The sequence below is a fragment of the Coccinella septempunctata genome, chromosome 4, assembly GCF_907165205.1.
Source record: "Coccinella septempunctata chromosome 4, icCocSept1.1, whole genome shotgun sequence".
In the NCBI taxonomy this organism is placed as follows: Eukaryota; Metazoa; Arthropoda; class Insecta; order Coleoptera; family Coccinellidae; genus Coccinella; species Coccinella septempunctata.
In genome coordinates, this window is record NC_058192.1 from 31,445,942 (window position 1) to 31,467,501 (window position 21,560).

General features: G+C 37.4%; 1 protein-coding gene across 1 annotated transcript in view; it reads left to right on the forward strand.

Annotated features, from left to right (window-relative positions):
* Positions 1-21,560, forward strand: part of LOC123311362 — a 1,278,848-nt gene that overhangs the window by 374,988 nt on the left and 882,300 nt on the right. The window contains exon 13 of the mRNA XM_044895271.1: positions 10,701-10,916. Within this exon, the coding sequence (XP_044751206.1) occupies positions 10,701-10,916 (216 nt within the window). The remainder of the gene's footprint in view (positions 1-10,700; positions 10,917-21,560) is intronic.

The following is a 21,560-nucleotide window of genomic DNA, read 5'->3' on the forward strand; positions in this document are numbered from 1 at the left end:
TTGTCCCTTCCAATATGTCCAATATCTCCTCTTCCAATAAATTGTTTGTTGGTCGCTTATATGCCGAGGTAATTTCGACTCTTTGACAATTCAATTCGGCAACAATCGTCACTGTTTTTGTTTCTCCTTTTGTTTCGTCGGATGTACTTTTGAAGTAGTGTTTCAAATCTGTTCTCACCAATATTGCTACTCCTCCTCCGGTGTTTGTAGTTCTGTCACATCTATATGTTTCATAATTCATGAAATTCAGTCGTTTCTTCCAGTTTATTCTTGTTTCCTGTAGGGCTATAATATCAGGTTGTCTCTCTGATATTATTTCTTCTATCTCGGCTTTCCGAAAGTTGATCCCGTTTATCTTCCACGAGATTATCTTGAGGGATTTCTTTCTAATATCAGTAAGATCCATTAATTCAGTTTCATGGAGTGTTTTCTCCATTTCCCTCTCAATTTTCAACATTATCTTGTTGAAAATTTTCTCCGTGAAGATATCTAAATCATAGGCTGAATCAGATATCTTTGTCTTCTCCTGTTGACTGTTCATAGCCTGTTTCATTGAAGGTTTCTTCTGTTCTTCTTTTTTCTGAACCGGTTTTGAAGTCTCCCTCTTTTTTTTAGGTTTGGCCTTCGCTACTTCCAGATTATCTTGAGGGATTTCTTCCTAATATCCGTAAGGTCCATTAATTCAGTTTACTAAATAATGCTTGGAGTTTTTTCTCCATTTCCCTCTAAATTTTCAACATTATCTTGTTGAAAATTTTTTCCTTGAAGGTCTTCGCTACTTAATGTATTTTTTGTTCAGTAGTTGTTGTTTTTGTTACCTTCTTTTTCTGTTCAGCTTATTTTCGGGAATTCTTCTTTCTGGTCACCAACTTGAAGTCGCTACATCCTTTGTAGCTAGCTGGATGGCCCTCTTCTCCACAAAAGACGCATGTGGCATTTCTCTCTTCACCTTTTCTGGTGAGTGTGCAGTCATTGCTGCTATGGCTTCCTGAGCACTTCACGCATCTTCACGGGAAGGAGCATTTGTTCTGTGCATGTCCGTATCTTTGGCACCTAAAGCACTGGCTTGGATTTTCAGGCCTCTTTTTGTGTTCAACCACAATACAGAGGTTGTAAAGCCGCTTCACTTCGAAGATTTTTTTTTTCTGGGTTTTAACCAGGTAGAGAGGTATGGGCTTCTTCGTCTTGTTCGATGTCATTCTGGACACCTCAGCGTCTGATATTCCCTGGAATATCAGGTCGTCCTTAATCAACGCAAGATCAGCGTCGATTGGTAAATGCCTGATGACGGCATATATCTTCTTCTCCTCCTCCATTTGGTAGGTAAAAAATTCTTCACCATGCTGCTCGAAGAATTTTGTGATTTTTCTAAAATCATCTACGGTTGACGCGATGATTTTTATACCGTCTTTAACTACAGTTGCGCGGTTGTAGTGTATCTTTTTTGTGTAGAGAGCTTTAGATATCTCTAACCAATCTGAGGTGCCCATCATTTTATCCCTTTTAGGCACTCCCGTTGTCTTCTTCACAGTCTCCTCATCAGAAGAGGAGCTTTCTTTTCGCGCGCGTTTAGTTGGGGGCGCGTTTGGGGCCTTCGCAACCTGCGTTGAATCATTTTTCCTTGTTTCGGGTTGTGAAACAATTCCTTTAAGGGAATTATTTTTGGAATCCGCTACCGGTTTTGTGATTGCGGCGTAAGTGGGAGATTTCGGCATATTATTGCGGGTCATTTCCTCCCTCAAGAGGCGCATCTCACCGACCAACTGTGACACAGTTTCAGTCAGTTTGATTATTTGAGCTTTCGACTGCCCATTTTCTTCTCTGAGCTTTACAAGCTCCTCGTGTTCGCCTTCGCTGAATTCTTCAGCATCGGTCGCTTCCATGTAGGAACCCCCATTATCTGAGGTTTCCGACATGGTTTTATACTCAAAAATCTCAAAATATCAAACGATTTGAAAATAATAAAATATTCAGGAATCTTCGCTGAAATATTCTAATATAACTATGGTATAAAGCCAAAAGTTTTCTACTCTGTGAGAAAAATCAGGGAAAAGTTACGAAAAATAAGCTCACCTGATGCTTTCTGCAGAACCAACGATCTAAACCGATCTGGACTCTGAAGATGAACACCAACTTCGAAAATTTTAACAAATTAAAATTTCGATAACACATACACGTATACAACCCACACAAACTTCACAGACGGAATCAAAAATTCCGTAGCTTCGCTAGTGTAAACTTTCACTTCGACTTTCTCTTCCACTTTCTCTTTGAAAAATGACGTATCGCACTGGTATCATTCAACACGTCTACTCGCTTCGATGTCTCGAGGTGAACTGAAGTGATCTGAAAATTATGAATTGCCTGTGTCATGTATGTGACATGACAAGTCAGTGCTAGGCTACCTTGGTGGGCGTTCCCACTAACATTTACGTTCAGACTAACGTACCGTGTGCACGTCGAAGCGAGTAGACGTGTTGAGTGATTTTTCGATTACACGAGTTTTGTGAATGAGTTTTGTTGTGTTGTGTTGTATTCAGTCCAGATCAAATCGATCGATGGTTGTGCAAATCACATAAGGTGAGACTTTTTCTATACAATAATTGGTGATTTTCGTTCTTTTCTCTCTCATTGGTATTTACCACCTTTGTAAAAAACTAAAAACGTTTAGCCATGTCGGAGACCTCAGATAATGAGGGTTCTTACATGGAAGCCTCAGAAGAAGTCGATGACTTCAGCGAGAATTCGTCTGAAGGACAGACTACTTTACGAGAGGATAACGAGCAAATGAAAACTCAAATCGCCAAACTGAATGAAATAGTCCGCCAATGAACTCCGCCTAGCGAAAGAAGAAATAAATAAGCTTTCAGCGCCGAAACCCCCTACATTTGCCGAAATTGCGAGTTCGAACACCATGGTAAAGAATTTTTTACCTACCAAATGGAGGTAGAGAAGAAGATATATGCCGTCATCAGACATTAACCAATCGACGCAGATCTTGCGTTGATTAAGGACGACCTGATATTCCAGGGAATATCAGACGCTGAGGTGTCCAGAATGACGTCGTACAAGACGAAGAAGCCCATACCTCTCTACCTGGTTAAAACCCAGAAAAAGGAAATCTTCGAGGTGAAGCGACTCTACAATCTCTGTATTGTGGTTGAACACAAAAAGAGGCCTGAAAGTCCAAGCCAGTGCTTTAGGTGCAAAAGATACGGACATGCACAGAACAAATATTCCTTCCCGTGGATGTGCGTGAAGTGCTCAGGAAGCCATAGCAGCAATAACTGCACACTCACCAGAAAAGGTGGAGGGAGAAATGCCACATGCGTCTTATTGGGAGAAGAGGGCCATCCTGCTAGCTACAAAGGATGTAGCGAGTTCAAGCTGGTGACCAGAAAGAAGAATTCCCGAAAACCAACTGAACAGAAAAAGCCGGTAACAAAAACTAAAACTACTGTTCAAAAAATTCTGGAAGTAGCGAAGGCCAAACCTAAAAAAAAAGAGGGAGACTTCAAAACCGGTTCAGAAAAAAGAAGAACAGAAGAAACCTTCAATGAAACAGGCTATGAACAGTCAACAGGAGAAGACAAAGATATCTGATTCAGCCTATGATTTAGATATCTTCACGGAGAAAATTTTCAACAAGATAATGTTGAAAATTGAGAGGGAAATGGAGAAAACACTCCATGAAACTGAATTAATGGATCTTACTGATATTAGAAAGAAATCCCTCAAGATAATCTCGTGGAAGATAAACGGGATCAACTTTCGGAAAGCCGAGATAGAAGAAATAATATCAGAGAGACAACCTGATATTATAGCCCTACAGGAAACAAGAATAAACCGGAACAGATGACTGACTTTCATGAATTATGAAACATATAGATGTGACAGAACTATAAACACCGGAGGAGGAGTAGCAATATTGGTGATAACAGATCTGAAACACTACTTCAAAAGTGAATCCGACGAAACACAAGGAGAAACAGAAACAGTGACGATTGTTGCCGAATTAATTCGTCAAAGAGTCGAAATTACCTCGACATACAAGCCACCACATAACAATGTATTGGAAGAAGAGATGAACAACATGTAGGAAGGAACAAAACCCGAAAACCTGCATCGGAGATTTCAACTGTAAATCCCCATTATGGAACAGCAGAACATATAATAGAAATGGCAAAAAACTCAAGGATTTCGCCGAAAAACAAAATGCCATAAGGACTGGACCAGAGTTACCACATATCTTGCTTTTGGTATAGGAATACCAGATGTAATAGATATCGCGATATTGAAAAATATAACTCAAAAATTCCCGATTGAAACTTTGGAAGATGGAACCTCAAACCACAATCCCGTGGAATTGACAATTGGAGAAGAACCAAGAGAAAAACTGATGGAAATAAGAGAATATACAAATTGGGCTGAATATAGCCATTTAATACAATCGGAACTAACAGAGATTCCAACAATAAGCACTCCAGAGGATCTGGAATGTGCGGTTGATAAACTGGAAGAGATGTAGAAGTAAAAGATCTTATACGAGAAAATCGAATACTCAGAAGAATATATAGGATGAATAAAAATGATCTGAATAGAAGGAACCTCAACTTTCAAGTTCTGCCCTGAAAGATCTAAGAAAAAGCAGATGGAACTAAAATTCCACCCCTTCACGGATAAAGGGAATGGCGTATACCAATACTGATAAGGCAGATGCATTGGCGGACTCGATCGAACGAGAATCGAGAATAAATTACAGGATAGACGACGATAATGAATATTTGGAATAATTGGTTGAAGAAAATGATGAAGAAAAGGATGAATTACCAGTGACTACTGAAATAGACAAGCCAACATCGCCAAATGAAATCAGGAAAATAATTAGAAGTTTGAAGAAGAGGAAAGCTCCCGAAAGCGATAAAATAACGAATGTTATGTTATGAGGACAGAACAATACCCAGAAAAATGGAAAACAGCGGAAGTCATAGTGTTCAATAAACCATTCAAAGAGAAGAAGTTTCCACAAAACTACAGACCGATAAATCTACTGTCGGCGTTAGGAAAAGTAGTAGAAAGAATAAAGAATTATCGATACGAGGCTGAATGAGGGAACCGAAAATCTGAAACTAATACCACCAGAACAGTTCGGATTCAGAAGAGAGCATTCAACAAAGCAACAATTATTAAGGCTCACAGAGTACATTATAGAGGGATTCCAAAATAAACAAGCTACAGGTCTTGTTTTACTAGACGTCGCCAGAGCATTCGACAGAGTATGGCTTGAAGGATTAATATATAAGATGAGATGTGCTGGATATTCGATCGAAATATGCAAGTTGATCAGGAATTATCTCAAAAATAAGAGATTTCACGTGAAAGTGGGAGGACAATGCTCCACAACAAGAGATATAGAGGCTGCAGTACCCCAAGGATCAGTTCTTGGGCCACTTCTGGAGAATTTATACATTCACGATATTCCGAAGAATCCAAGAACCATGCTAACGTTATATGCTGACGACACAGGCATAGCAACTCGACACCGCATCCCAGAAGTAATAGAACGAGTTCAGCAAGAAACGATTGACGAAACAAATGACTGGTGCATAAAGTGGAAAATCAAGCTCAATGGACAAAAGAGCCAAGCAATATTACTACTGAAGAGAAGACTGCGACCCACAACGAAACTGGAAGTTGACGGCGAAGAAATCGACTGGAAAAATGAAGCCAATTATATAGGAATAACGCTTGACAAAGGACTTACTTGGAAAAGTCATATCAAACAAGCAATCGACAAAACGAAAGCAGCGATGAATAGACTCTACCTTCTGATAGGAAGAAGAAGCCACATCTCTAACGAGACAAAATTGAAGATAATCAAAGCGGTTGCTAGGTCTCTACTGACTTATGGATCAGTTGCCTGGGGTTTCGCGTCAAAGAACCATATCAAAAGAATTCAGGCCACTGAAACCAAGCTGCTTCGATGTGCAATAGATGCACCTTGGTTTGTCAGGAATTGACAGATCTATAGGGACCTAAAATGGGAAACCATAACGGAATTCATAAACAGAAAAGCAGAGAAATTATTCCAAACAGCGAAAAACCATCCGAATCAAGAACTCAGGAGACTAGTGGAGTACGGCCCAGAGGAAGACAAAAGGAGAATGCGAATTTACCGAAGGAGGCCAAGAGATCAATTAAAAAGAGATTAAAATAACAACAGAAACTCATTGAAAAATTCAAATTGTTAATCCAATAGAGGATAAACACAGGTTTATCCAGTCAAATGCCCGGAACCAAAATTCAAGAAGCAGTGTGTGCACTTTTATTTTCTAATGACCGGGAACGATATCTAATAATGACGTCACGTTTCCCGTGCTCTCTCCGTTCGATCTGTAGAACTTCAAGCCGAACTCAGCCTAAGGGCCTGTTCCGATATTCCTGGTTTTACTGGCCCGCAATCGAATAACAATAGAACGACTGGGCCAATAGGCATCGTCTCTGAAATACTGACAGTACTGTTCAGGAATATCGGAACAGACGGAACATATGTATACTTGTATGTATACATATGTATACAACAACGTATGAAATGGTATAGAGACATAAATTAATGAAAAAGGAAATGCTAGTGCTTAGAAAAGACAATGTTCCTTCACTTCGTTGGCGTCTAGCGAGGATAGAGGAGCTCCATTATGGTAAAGATAAAATTGTCCGAGTTGCTACCGCACGCACATTAGGGAGTACAGTACAAAGACCCATCGACAAATTATGCCCTTTGTCATATCAAGCGTAATTTATTTTTCTGTTTGTTCATATATGTAGTGAATTTTCTTGCCTTTTTGTGTTTTCCGATAATTCAGTTTTCAAAATTGTAAATTACTTCATAATTTAGGTGTTACTGATAGGACTGTTTTCCTGGTTGATTTCCAGTTCGATTTTGTAGTTGATTTCGCACATATGTTAGAAATTGATATTGCTGAGAGGGGATTAGTACCCATACGCTCTACATGGTGAACGTATCGCAGTGCTTCGAATCCCACTCGTTTTTGTGATAAAAAATTTCACGCATTTTCGGAATATTTTCATAGAGTGTCGTTTTCTCTGAAGAACAGAAGAAAGTTTAGCTTACCTGGGACATAAATTGCCGATGGTCAAGGTAGGTGCTTTACGCATCATTCCGTAACAGTCCTCAGTTATTCAGAGTTTACTCAGTTTTTTTCGATATGGCCGCAAACTTGAAATTTTTGGTGGAACATTTCTAGCCCAGAGTCCGTTACGAGTATAATTTCCTTCGTAATTTCATTGGGACAATAATATCTCACCAATTGAATTATATGAATTATTTGAACATTATTAAAAAAAATAATAATAAAAATATAACTTGGAAATATTGAAAACTATTGAGAAAAATACCTAATAAAATTTATATTTACGAATAATTAAAAAAATAGACATCGTTCTATTCGTATTTACTATATGTGTGAAATTCTTCTATTTCGTTTTGTTTTTCAGTGTCTTCATTATGTCTCAGTCTTTGTTCTTCACTTTCAAAATCATTATCAGATTGTTCTGTCCACTAGTTGACGGAGTAATTCCAGAACTTCTAAATTCCCCAAGACCATCATCGTCCGCATCAGTATTATGACTTTAGCCTTGAGGCATTCACACTCCTCTCCAGATAAAAATTCACTTATCCCAGATATCAAAAGGATTAAGCTCTGTTGAAGCCCTTTCCAGGTTTTCGGGCTCGTTGTGGTGGTCGGGTCCGGGTCGCTCAACGGCTCCCTGCAATCGGTTGGATTCCTGCTCCACCCGCACATCCTGTCGAAGTAGACGGTGCTCCTCTGCATTCCCCATGTACTTGCGTACAGTTCTCGCCGTTCCCAGCAGTACCGCCTTCTGCATGACTCCATAGATATTTTCGTCCAAATGAAGTTTCCTCAACTTCTCTAGTAGTTTTTTCGGTATCAGGCCTGTAGATGAACTGACAATAGGGATGGTCTCGATATCTTTTAGCTTCCTCAGTCTCCTGGTTTGTTCCTCGAGTAGGCATGGGTATGTGATGTTTTAGTATTTTTTAGCATTTCTGAATATTCTACCTATATCATATTATATCATTTCGAAGGGAAAATAATAACGAAGTAATAAAATACAGGGTAGTCCATTGAAAAAATATAGGTTTGTGTCGCATCTTCAAAATCATACATCGAAAAAAAAATTTAGTACGCCCCTGGATTCTACGCAGAATTCCATATCAGACGTAGTTTTTAGCTTAGAATTATTTTTAATAACTTCGGAGATAAAGCAATGGTCCGAAAAGTATCAATTTCCAAAATCGTCCTGTATCTCATCAACGGAAGCATTTATGCAAGATCTGATTAGGACAACTTGAGTTTCACAAGAAAGTAGGACCTAACTGCCAAAAATACTTCTTAATTTCTGTCCATCTGGTTGGAAGTCGGCCTCGGCTTCGCTTATCCGTTCTTGGTCGCCATTCCATTCTAAAAATTTTCCTAGTCCACCTGCAGGGCCGGATTAACCCCAGGGCAAAAAGGGCAATTGCCCTGGGCGAATTCAGTATTGGGGGCGAATTAATTGTTAGTAACAAGATCTAAATACGGAAATCACTGAAATCCAGAAAACCGATTCCAAATACTAGAAACATACGGTTTCGATCGATATCAGTCGTCATATACTTTCCATGTACTTTCAAAACGAACCGTTGCCTATTTACCCACCGCCTCTTCGATGCCACAGCTATCTCGCATTCTATTCACTCAGGAATATTGTGACTAGTCAGCGTTACAGGGTGAATAGAAGGCGCACGCATCGAAAACGAATTGTATGGATGGCATGGACGGTATGGAATATGGAAATAGACACTTCTGTGAATGCCGCAAAGCCGGGCATGTGATTTTATTCTATTGTTTCTGTTCTTCTGTTTTTATATTTCTACCAGTAGGTACTGTCGATCGTCGTCATAATATATTCATTTCATTGGAAGGTGTTCATTGTGCAAAGATAAAATTGAATGAAATAAGAGTGCTCAGACCAAGTGGAACAGGCACAAAGCTCAATTCAATTCAATTCTATAAAAATTTTGATATCCCCAAGTGAATTTCGACCTCCATTCCACGCTTTCCAGATTGAATATTATAATGTATTTTGAAAATATGTTGTTTTTTCATAACTAAATACTTTTTTGTCTGAAAAAAGTGAGAAACGTTTTTTTTATTGAATATCATACTCACTGAAAAACGGTTCGTGCAACGTTACGGAAAATCCCATAAAATTCTATGACTTCCGTCGTCGGTTTGTGACGTATTGCGAACTGAACACCTGCGTCGTTCGGAGCGATCCGATAGTTGTCAGTTTTGAACCCTTAAACGCAGGCTTAGTCTGTGGACGAGTACTTTGGATGATTGTGAATACTAGTGAACAAGTAGAAAACTGCAGGGCAGAACGAGGGAGTTTAATAGAATCATTTTGGGAACAACGAGTCATATAGTTTAACACAAACGAAAATTTAATAAAAAACATTTTAAATTTTATGCTTGGGAGGAGATAGAAAGAACTGCAGAAATTTTGAGAATACGTATTTTCATTCCGTAATCTCAAATGCTGAAAAGTAGAGGAAAATTTAATTTTTCCGATATTATAGCGAATAAAAATAAAATTGCGATTGTTTTCAAAAATTCAGTCTCGTGAAACACAAAAAAACGGCTGTATGAAAAAAATTTGAAATCTGTAGGATTTTTTGCGAATATTGAACTGTCTAATGCATTCTTAACATTGGTTTACTCTTAATTTTTGACTCAGCGATACCTAGTTCATATACAAGTTGTTTTCAATTCACCTTTCTTTCCAACTAACTGTATTATATGTCCGTATTTCTTCATAATTTTTGCTGGTTGTTACTTTTCGATGAAAAAAACTTCATTATGAAGATATCTCTATTACTTTTTCATTAAATGATAATTTTTATAATATGGGAGGGGGGGGCGAAAAAATATCTTGTGCCCCGGGCATCAACTGGTCTTAATCCGGCCCTGTCCACCTGCCGTCGTTTGATCTTGCAATATGTCCTGCCAAACTCCACTTAGTTCTTGTTATTCTCTCCACAACATTCACACCCGTTCTCCCGCGAATCTCCTCATTTGGCATTCTGTCTCTCAGACTTATTCCCAGCATCGATCGTTCCATCTTGCCTTGCGTTATTTGTAGTGTTTTATTTTGTAGAGTAAAATGTAAATAGAGAAAAATAAATATTCTACTGAATCAATGGCTTTATGGCCAAAATATTGAAAAAAAAAGAGTGGTTTGCAATATTTTTATTATTATACAATTATATATACAATTATACACAATAAACACTGCACAGAATGATTCACAATTTATAGGGTTTATGCAAACTCGCCAAAACAAGAAAACTGGCTGATGCGGGGAATCCTCTGGCTACTGGGATAAATATATCCCAACTAGGCTGTTCTGACGCCAACTATTGAACGACGATCAAATGGAAAAAAATTAATGGGGGGAACTGCACTGCACACACATATCCCACATAGTTGCCGCAGAGGAATGGGTGGGACATTATAGTCCACTACCTCACAGGGTTAAGGCAGAAAATTTTCGCACTAATTGAATAAGTAAGTCGGAGAAATTGTTTTTGATTTACGCAAATATTTTTGTTTCAGTTCTCGGTGTGCTTCCTGTATAAGCGATTCTAGCAGAGCTCAATGGTTTCGACATTCTGATGGATGGCGTTCAGGAAGTTCAACATTTAGCTCAACTCATGGACCACTACAAGGTCATAAGAGATCACCTTGGGACTCTCTACCTTCCCTCCGGCAAGATAGTAGTTTGAACGACAGTGGTTATAAAAGCAACAAAAATGATAGTTTCGATCAACGGTACGTTCTATTTATAAAATCTTATACACGACAATATGTCTGTCTTATTTTGCCAACATCCTTATGCAGACTAGATTATTATTCTCCATTTTACACATATGTTGAAATTCAACATGATAATTTGAATATTTCCGAAAAAATCGCACCTAGTCTCATATCCACATTCAGGAGCGGGGTGAGAATTTAAGAAGTTTTTTCTTTGTTACCAAGCGTTAAGAACTCTAAAAAGTTTAAATAAAAGACAGGGTGTGCAGTTGTGCTGGGGCGGATCTCAACTTATATTTTTCATGGGATATTCTATTTTGACATTAAAAATAGAAAATATTTATTGACTTTTTTTCTGAACTATCCAAAGTGTTTGAGACTTTCAGCAAAACCGGTATTTTCATCGAATACACGTCCCTGAAAAATTGGCAATATGAATTTGTGCAGAATCCTATTAGTATTTATTCTCCGTCAAATAGTGTTCAATAGCGAAGGTATTTGAGTGAGAGAGCATTTTAGGAATGCATTTTTTCCCTTTACACTTCATGCGGTAATTTAGCCTGCCCGGGTTTGAGAACTGTTATAACTCTTGTTTTTATAAGAGAATATTTAACGCTGAATAAATACTAATGGCCATATGCACCGTTTCAAGGTGATTAATTCCTTGAACAACTTTTTTTCCATAGAGATTTCTATCCATGAACGTCGTTCAGAGCTTAAACTTCGTTTAATCAAACGATGCATACGGCCATAAGATTTTCAAATATGCTGTATATTAACCAAATCCTTATTCAACAATGAATGAATTCAATTCTATAACTAAAATTCATTACCCTCACATATTGTTATTTACATATGTATTCTTGCAACTCGAAGATCGGAGAAGTATATACAGGTATTCTACATCTTGTCTACCCCTTCTTCAAATTCATGAAACAAAATAAAATTTTTGTTTTCATAGTGAACGTACCTAATTATGTCCAAATATAGTTTCAAATAGCATGAAATATGAAAAACAAGAATATGTCCGGTTCTACAACAATAGGTACTTATTGGTATCCCAACCTATCAGGAATTTTCCTATTCCATTTTGGTCTGTTATCACATGAAGTCAGTTCTTGGAAAACTCTATTGGAAAATGTTCCTTCATCAATATTTGAAACTGGCAAGGAAAATTTATAGAATCTTTCTATTTGATTCAATTGACGTTTAGTGATCAATCCGCTCTTCTGTACTCTCATATTAAACATTTTTTTACCGTATTTACCTGATATCTGGAAACAGGAACAATCCTGGTTCCCAGATTTCTTTGTTCGCTCAGTGAGTCTTGATCGAAACACTATTGTGAAATGTACTGAGTTTCTATTGTCGAATAAGAAATTACGATAATAATTTAGTGTCTGAAAATTTAAATATAGTGGTTTTTGATGGCATGCAATGAATTCTGGAAAGAGTACCTCCCAGAGCAGGACTCGAACCTACGAACCCCTGAATGCCAGTCAGGTGCTCTCCCAAGTGAGCTACCTAAAACTCAAAACTAGAAGTAACATCATACAAAAACTATGCGGCACTACATTGGGATCTTCCGCTACCACGCTTCGATGTTCCGCCTTAGGGCACGTTTACTTTACAGCTGAACATTGTTCTCCGGTCTTGATAAACAGCCCACATGTTAAAATGGTCGACACTCAACTGAACCACACGATGCGTATAATCTCAGGCACAATGAGAGCCACACCAGTTCGCCGACTACTAGTTCTAAAGGTCGATTCATTTTATACTTTCCGCTCAGTTCGGGTTGGCGGAAGGATCATTAGCCGTTGACGGAGGTTGCGTTCATATTATCAGTCACGATCGTCTCAGTCACCTTCCGCTTCGTGTGTCGTGAATCTTCGGTTGCATTCGAATCGGCCAGCACTTGACACGTGAAGCCTATCATTTTGATCAAAACAGTACAAGAAGGACCCTAAAAAATATTGTTAAATTATCAGTATTATTATTTTCGTTGTTTCTTTTACATAGGACGTAAACCCTTCTACTGAAAATAAAATTGCTGCAATTACGCCTGAATGAATGATGTGCTTTTGCATTATTGTAAGACGAAGATGAAGAGGAACAAAAAGTCGGTAAAAAGATTGGGTGTCTAACCAATATCTGAACAGAGGAAAGTTGAAGATGAATATTGGACATTATAAAAAAAATTGGTCCACACATCATGCCTACTTCAGAATGAACAGGAAATCATTTCGATTATACAGGGTGATTCATATTGGGACATAGGCTAAGGGCAGATTGTTTGGACCAAAATATGGCGATAGGACCAAATATACCTCAATAAAATATTGCTGTGGAAAAAGATAGAGGGCGTTAAAGTTGAATTTTTATAAGGCGAGAGAATAATATTTTCTTCAAAGTTCGAAAGTCCTTTATTGAAAGAATAAGAAAAGGCATGGAAGTAGGGGGAGGACACGTAGAACATTTAATTTAAGTTTATTCTTTTTATGTTACATTGTTTTTAATTATGCTTTATCGTCGAAATAAATGAATAAAATAAATAAGTCATTACTTCAAATCCCCTTCCGATGCTCTGAACTGTTCAATTGTGTTTTTCTCAAAAACGGATGAAAAAATATACACTGAAATTATTAGCAAAAAACGAAAAAAAAATCAACTTTAACGCCTTTATCTTTTTTGCACAGCAATATTTTACTGGGGTATAATTGGTCCTATCGCCATATTTTGGTCCAAACAATCTGCACTTAGCCTATGTCCTAATAGTTATGAATCATCCTGTATACTGTGAAAAATTTCGCAATTAATACAAAAGAAAAGTTCAAAGAAGCTTTCACAACAAAGAAAAACCCTCGATTGACTGAGCTGAACTGAGCGGTTGCTTATTCATATTATACGTTCAGTCTCATTCAGTTCAACCACGCCCTTCAGTCCATCCGCACAATATTCTCTGGAAGAATACCGTCGGACGGTGGTAAGCGTGCCGATAGGTGCTGAAGGGTCGGAGACGGATAGTATGAATTAGTCCATATAAAACACATCGAAAGATATTTTGGCTGAGCTGAACTGAACCGAGCCGGACGGATAATATGAACTGACCTTAAGCTAATTCCACCTCCTACGATACGGAGCTCCACTGCACGTGTTAGAGAGTACAGGGTGGGCAAAATTCGTTGTCTACTGAAGGAATCTCGAGAACTATAGCAGGTAGAAGAAAACGGGCGACACATTTTCGAGATATTTTCTCCTGACTATTCCAAATCTGAAAACAGATCCAGCCTAATATTAATAGATTTCGAGTTATGAACGAAAATTGTAATGTTTTAATGAAGCTGAATAGCTCGCTTGTTTGAACTCGTAGTATAAATCCGTTTTTACATTTTACAGCACATTTTTATGAGGAATTCGAATATGATGTTATTGAATTTTTCGATCCAGTCATTTTCGAGATACGACAGGGAATTTTGATTATTCAAATATAAACTATAGTGGAAAGTTCTTTCATCTTGCTCAAATTTTTTTGCTGATTTCAAAAATGTATCATATGTCGCTATTCACATGAATATTACAGGAGAAAAAAATATAATACTTTTTCCTTCTCAATTATAAGTAGGCTGGCATTACCATAGCGACCGTTGAATATGCATTATCTTTTGTATATCTGAGCCTCTAAATTTTTATCTTTAGTAATCAGACGGAAGTCTTTCACACTCTTAAGGATATCGATCTCGATATCAATAAATAAAATAATTAATTATTCGACTGTCGGTGATTCCTATCTCAGAAGGTTGATTTCACATATAATTATGAAGAGTACACGAACCATCGATGGCCTAATTAACAAACCTCGTAACTCCAACTAAATCGAATTTCTGATATTTATTTAGCTTTCTTAATCCATTGTCTCTCCGTGATATTATTCAATAAATACATCATAAAAATACTGAAGTATATTTTAATGTATGTGGAAAAAAGAATTATTACAGAAATTCTTTATCAATTATAAAAGAAATAATCAGTTTTTTGTGTCTCCTATGAAAACGGACAAATGTGCGTTAAGTGATTTGTTAATTAGGCCATCGCCATAATGCATTTTCAACAGTCGCTATGGTTACGCCAGCCTACTGAAAATTCAACAGTGAATCGAAAAACAGAAAAAAGTATTAAATTTTTTCCTTATGTTATATTCATGTGAATAGCTTATTATGATGCATTTTTGAAACCAGCAAAAAATTTGCAGCAAGATGAAACAATTTTCAACTATAGTTTACATTTGAAAAATAAAAAATCCCTGTCGTATCTCAAAAAATTGAATAATTTAATATTCGAATATCTCATAAAAAAGTGCCTGTAGAATGTTACAACAGATTTCTAATCACGGAAAATTGCAACCTGAAAGCATATGGAGGCAATCCGGATGATTTCCTGGCGGCGACCTCTGGATCAATTCAATGTATTAATAACTTAGATATTCAACTGTAAATCATGTTATTGTTTTATATTTTTATATTTTATGTTGTATATTTCGCCGTAAGTAAATAAATAAATTAGTATTATATCATGTAAAACGATTTCGAAGATGGCGTAACCATCTTCGGTACTAATTTCAAACGAATAAAGAGATCTGAGTAAGTAGAAACTAAGAACTTCTACTTCCTCGATGTTGATTTTCACTAGTTTAGATACTCTTTATTGATTTGACATTGTTATTGAAGATGGTTACTATAGTAGTAGTCGAAAACGTTTTACCAGAAAGATTAAAGAATATATACTTACAGAAATATATTCTCCCTGATTTTACTTTAAATAAATAAATAAATACCTAAAGAGACCTGAGGATCCATCTGCAATGTCTGGAAATCAATATCCACATAATTCATATGAAGCAAGAAATTTGCGAGTAAAAAACTTATGTCTCGACTTTTGCTTCTTCCCACCAACTCCTTGTCGATCTTCAAAGAGATAATCCCCGATGACTTACGAAACTGAGGCAAGGGTACCGCACCATCTGGTTCCCTGGTTTCTAATTGCTATACTGCGACTACGTTCGGCCAGTAAACACCGGTACAGAGCGAGTAGAACTAGAGTTTTATCACAGATCAGCTAGGGCTAATGGAGCTTGTACAAATTGGCAATTTTTGAATGAACGAATGACAAATGTCAACCACAAAAATCATGGGAAAAATTTGAATTTGAATGCAATTTGTTCGACAATGTATATGAATAGATAATTCTTAGTGTGGATTAAACGGAAATTCTACAGTTTTATGAATAGTTTGTTTATAAGCTGTTTTTTTATGGTTTGCCTCGTTTCATAACCCTACTTCTACACAAACTCCTTTCGCGCCCCACCTTGGGAGCTGGGGCTCATAGAGTTGATTCCGAAAACTCTACTCCGTCTAGAACGAACGACAACTATTGACACTTTTTGTTCTGAAACTGCGTGCCCGAACGACTCGGAACAAAAAGTGCTGATAGAGTCTACTGGCCGAACGCACCTTGCATTCACATTTATTTTAGCAATAGTAAGGTTGGCACTCATGAAATGTCGCTAATGTCATAACGCCGTTGCCACAACTTATATCAATTAATATTACGAAAGTGCCGAAAGTGATTGAAAAAAAACAAGGTGCTATTTAGAATTCAGGTCCGCTCATTCAAATAGTTCTAATATATTCTAAAATCCACAATACGTCAGACGGTAGCGAATATATTCAATGTAAGAGAATTTATAAAATGTTTCATCTGCATCTAAACGACTTATATTTCAGCTGAATATTTCCACAATCAAAAAGATTGTGAATGAAGAGGATGACAAAGAATTTCCTTGTATGGGGAGACCCAAAAAAGTGGTGGTATTTGAGAACTTTATGTTTGAGTGAATTAATGCAAAAAGTTTATCACAGGATTTTCGATGAATGTCTTCGTAGAATAAGTTCCCGAAAATTGATTTTTCTATTTTTCATTTGACTTGTTCTATACATTGTAAATGTCTTAAGGTACCGATAAATACCTAATTATTATTATAATATCAATGCATTACGATGAACAGCCACAAATGCGCGCCAGTTATCCTGCTAATTGTTTATACAAATGTGAAATTTTTGTTCGAAGGTGAAGTTCATCTTGATTGAAACTTCCTTCAATTCTTTTCACTTAAATTGATGCAAGATATGATTTTTGTTGAAGAATTTAACACTCTTGTAATGATCTATTAATACCTTCGGGAGATACACATTCCTAACCACTGCAACATATGCATTTCATTCTTTTCCTGAATATTCGCAAGTGCGGTTTTCCGCGTTGGTTCGTGGGAGTCTACAAAAATACAAAAAAAAAACGGTGCGAACAGACTTATACTGTGACTGTGACTGAAGAGGCCCACCGTGACCTACAGATCCTTCCACACTCCGGGCATGAATAGTCACCAACCAGATCTGGCCGACGCTGTATAATTCTCGAGTCTCCATTATAACGGCGTACCAAAAACCCCCACTGTAACCTGTCTAACGCTAGTTGTTCCCAGTTATGATTGGCATTAACTGATTTAAGGGATTGATGTAGTATATCCTCAAACCGCTTATACTGGCCTCCTGGTTTCTAGCTTCCTCTGTTAATTCGCCATACAGAGCTATTTTGGGGAGTCTTGTGTCTTGCATCCTCAGAATGTGGCCGCTCCATCTGAGTCGGGCCCTCGTTACTTGAGTCTCAATTGTTGTACAACTCGCACGCTGCATTCGAAACTTTGTGGAACCATCTGATGTGCATTATTTGTGGTAGATGACGTTGTTGCGTTTATTCAAGCAATTTGTCGCCTGTAGGGCGTCCAGCTTCCGCTTCCGTAAAGAAGCGATGGACGGACCACTGCTTTGTAAACAGCTGTCGATTCATATTATAGGTTCCGCTATATGTGTGCTATTGCACTCATTGCTAGACGAAGAAGAAGAGGAACAGAAGTCGATGAAGAGATTTGGTGTGCACCCAATATTTAAAAAGAGGAAAGTTGAGGAAGAATTTTGGACTTTTTACAAGGAATTTTTCGATGACGATACCAAATATCATGGCTATTTCAGGATGAATAGGAATCAGTTTGAATATATCCTGAATAAAATTTCGACATTCATTGATGAAAAAAATACTACCCTCAAGGAAGCTATCTCACCGAAGGAAAAATTAGCTGTTTGTTTGAGGTAGTTGAAGAAAGAAAGGAAGTGATATAACTCGATTTATTATTATTTTCACAAAGATCTCTTTGGTATCGTGAAATAAAATATTAAAATATTAAAAAAATATATAAATATCTGAAATAATTGAAGTGAACCACGAATATGTACAAAATAATATGAAAAATAAAATATGAATATGCATAAAAATATTATGAAAATAAAACATGAATTCCAACTGTGAATATATAAAAAATAAGAGAAACATAAATGAAATACATATACATATAATCGATTCCCTTCTACCATGAAATGGTGTAGGGTATAATAACAAAAACAAATATTAAATTCTTCCCTCGTAAACGAACTTCGACCATTCCTTCTTGTTGGCTGTCATCTTCCTTGCTCTTTCCCAAGTTTGTCCCCTTTCTCCAATTATCTTCCCCATTTGCTTGTCCCAGGTAGTAACCGGTCTGCCGCGCCTTCTTTTTCCCGTAACCTTTGCTTCCCATACTTTTCTAGCAGGTCTTTCGTGATTCATTCTATTCAGATGTCCCCACCAACTCAATTGTCTCTTCTCTATAAAATCCTGCAGAGGTTCTATTCCGATGTCTTCCCTGATAAGATCGTTTCTCACCCTGTGCATCCTTGTTATTCCCTTCACTTTTCTTAGATATTTCATTTCCATTGCCTGCATCCTGCTTTTCTGTCTTCTATCAAGTACCCACGATTCGCACGCGAATGTAAGTATTGGTCTATAAATCGCTTTGTATACATTCATCTTAGTACTTCTTGATATTTCTTTCCTACTCAGGAAGTTCTCATTCATGGCATGGTATATCTTCAATGTGCTTTCCAATCTACTGTTTATTTCCAGATCTTGTTTTCCATTTTCTTCTATTTGCACTCCTAAGTATTTGAAAGATGTCACCTGCTCCAATCTTACTCCTTCTATCTGTACGTCAACGATTTCCTGAGAGTTGCTCACCACCATAACTTTTGTTTTTTCCTTGTTCATTTCCATTCCGAATTCCTTCAACACCGCATTCCAGATGTCCATATTTGTCTGTAGATCTCTCTCACTCTCAGCAACGATAACAATATCGTCCACGAAGGCACATTCTGATAATACCACTCTCTTTAAGTTTCTGTACCCGACTTGAAATTTCTTCGATCTTCTTGTGCACTCCTTCAGAATCTCATCCATAAATATTGTGAACAGCACAGGGCTCAAACTACCTCCTTGTCTTAAACCTATTTTTGTACTGAATTCTCCAGATGTTCGGTTGTGGCTGATAATTCTATTCCTGTTCAATTCATACACATTCTTAACAAGTCTTACAATTTTCTTGTTCATTCCCCTCTCTTCCAGAATTTTCCATAATTTCCTTCTTTTAACTCTGTCAAAAGCCTTCACCAAATCCACAAAACCCATGTATATCCTACCATCTTTTTGTTTCGCCCTCTCAATCAGTATTTTCAACGTGAATATGTGGTCTTGTATACTTCTTCCCTTTCTGAAGCCGCTTTGCGTTTCCTCTAGATTTGTTTCAATCTTCTCTCTTATTTTTCCATCCAGTATTCTCTCAAAAACTTTCATAGCTGAGCTCAACAGAGTGATACCCCTATAGTTGTTACATTCTTGCACATCCCCCTTCTTGTGTACTGGTACTATCAAAGATGTTTGCCAATCCAGTGGTACTGTTTCTTCTGTCCATGCCCTCTGAACAATTTCCAATAGCATTTCGGTTCCTTTTTCTCCTAGGTATTTCAACATTTCTGCTGTTATTCTGTCACATCCTGCTGCTTTGCCATTTTTTAGGGTATTTATCGCTTTCTTCAGTTCTTCCATTGATATGCCTTCCTCTTCCTCACTTAATTTTTGTGTTTCCCCAATTTCCTGTTCTACATCCCTCTCAAATCCCTCCTCATTCAGTAGGTCGTCAAAATATCCTCTCCACCTTTCCATTATTGCAGTATCTTCCTTCAGCAGGTTTCCATCTTTATCCTTTATCATCACATTATCATTCCTTGGTGTCTTTCTCGCATTTTTAAGAACTCTATAGAACAGCTTTTGATTGCTCTTATGGTCTTTCTCCATTTTTTTCCCAAATTCTTCCCATTTCTTCCTCTTCTCCCTTTGAATCAACTCCTTTACTACTTTTCTTTGTTGTTTGTATTGCCCATATTTTTCCACTGTTTTATGACTCAGGTATTGTTTCCATTTATCCTTTTTAATCTTCACCTGATATTTTATCTCGCTTGTCCACCATGATGTTTGTTTTCTCTTATTCGTCTTCTTATAACTTCCACATACATTACGTGTAGTTTCGGTAACTATGCTCTTGAAACTCCCCCATATGCTCTCCAATGTTCTGTGCGTCCTTGACTCATTTTCCCTTTCGAATCCCTTTTCAGTTTCATATCTATATTTATCGGCAATTTCTCTACTAGATAGCTTGTAAGACCTAAGGCATTCATAGGATTCTTCTCTTTTACACTTTACTTCTTCTTCCATCTTTTCCTTCCTCAGCTTAGATGCCAGCATATAGTGATCGCTTCCGATTTCTGGGCCCCTTCTTACTTTAGTGTCTAGTATCATATATCTTCTCTCCTTTTGTATTAGGATGTAATCTATAATTGATTTTTCCCCTCGACTTTTGACCTCTCTCATATACTTATGTATGTCCTTATGTTGAAATAATGTATTAGTAACAACAAAATTATTCAGTAGACAAAAATCGAGCATTCTCTCACCATTGTAGTTTCTAGTTTCTTCCCCGTATGGTCCCATCACTGATTTATAAATTTCATCTTTTCTTCCCACTCTGCTGTTGAAATCGCCCATTATGATAATCGTTCCTCTTGCTGTTTCAGTGACTTCAGTTAGGTCTTCCCAGAATTTATCTTTATTTGGTGTACTATCGTCTTCATTGGGTCCATACACTATTATGAACGTTTTTGTCTCTTCCTTATTTCCCATTTCTATCGATAATATTCGCTCTGTCCAACCTTCCCATCTATTCAGTTGCCAGAAAATGTCTCTCCTTATCATACATCCCACGCCTGCTCTGGCTCTCATGTTCTCAGGAACTCCACTGTAGATTAGCAGATGCTCACCCTCCATCTTTATTTCTCCTCTACCCTTCTTTTTTGTTTCCGTTATCGCCAATATATCCAATTTCGTCTCCTCGAATTCCCTCACCAGCTCATTCTCCTTATCTCGAATACTCCTGACATTCCACGTTGCAATCCTCGAACTCACCAATTTTTCTCTCTTAGATCCTGTGTCTTTATCGTTTCTTTGTCCTTTCTCCTGCTTATTCGTCATATTTTTTCCCATCTCGATAGTTTCCGCTTCTATCAGTTTTTTGGAGGTACTTTCTCTATTCTTTCCATCTCCTCATTCCAAAAATAGCGTTCACCATCGATAAATAGTTTTTGGAAACCCTCTCTCACATCTTTACCTTTTGCTCTTTCCTCC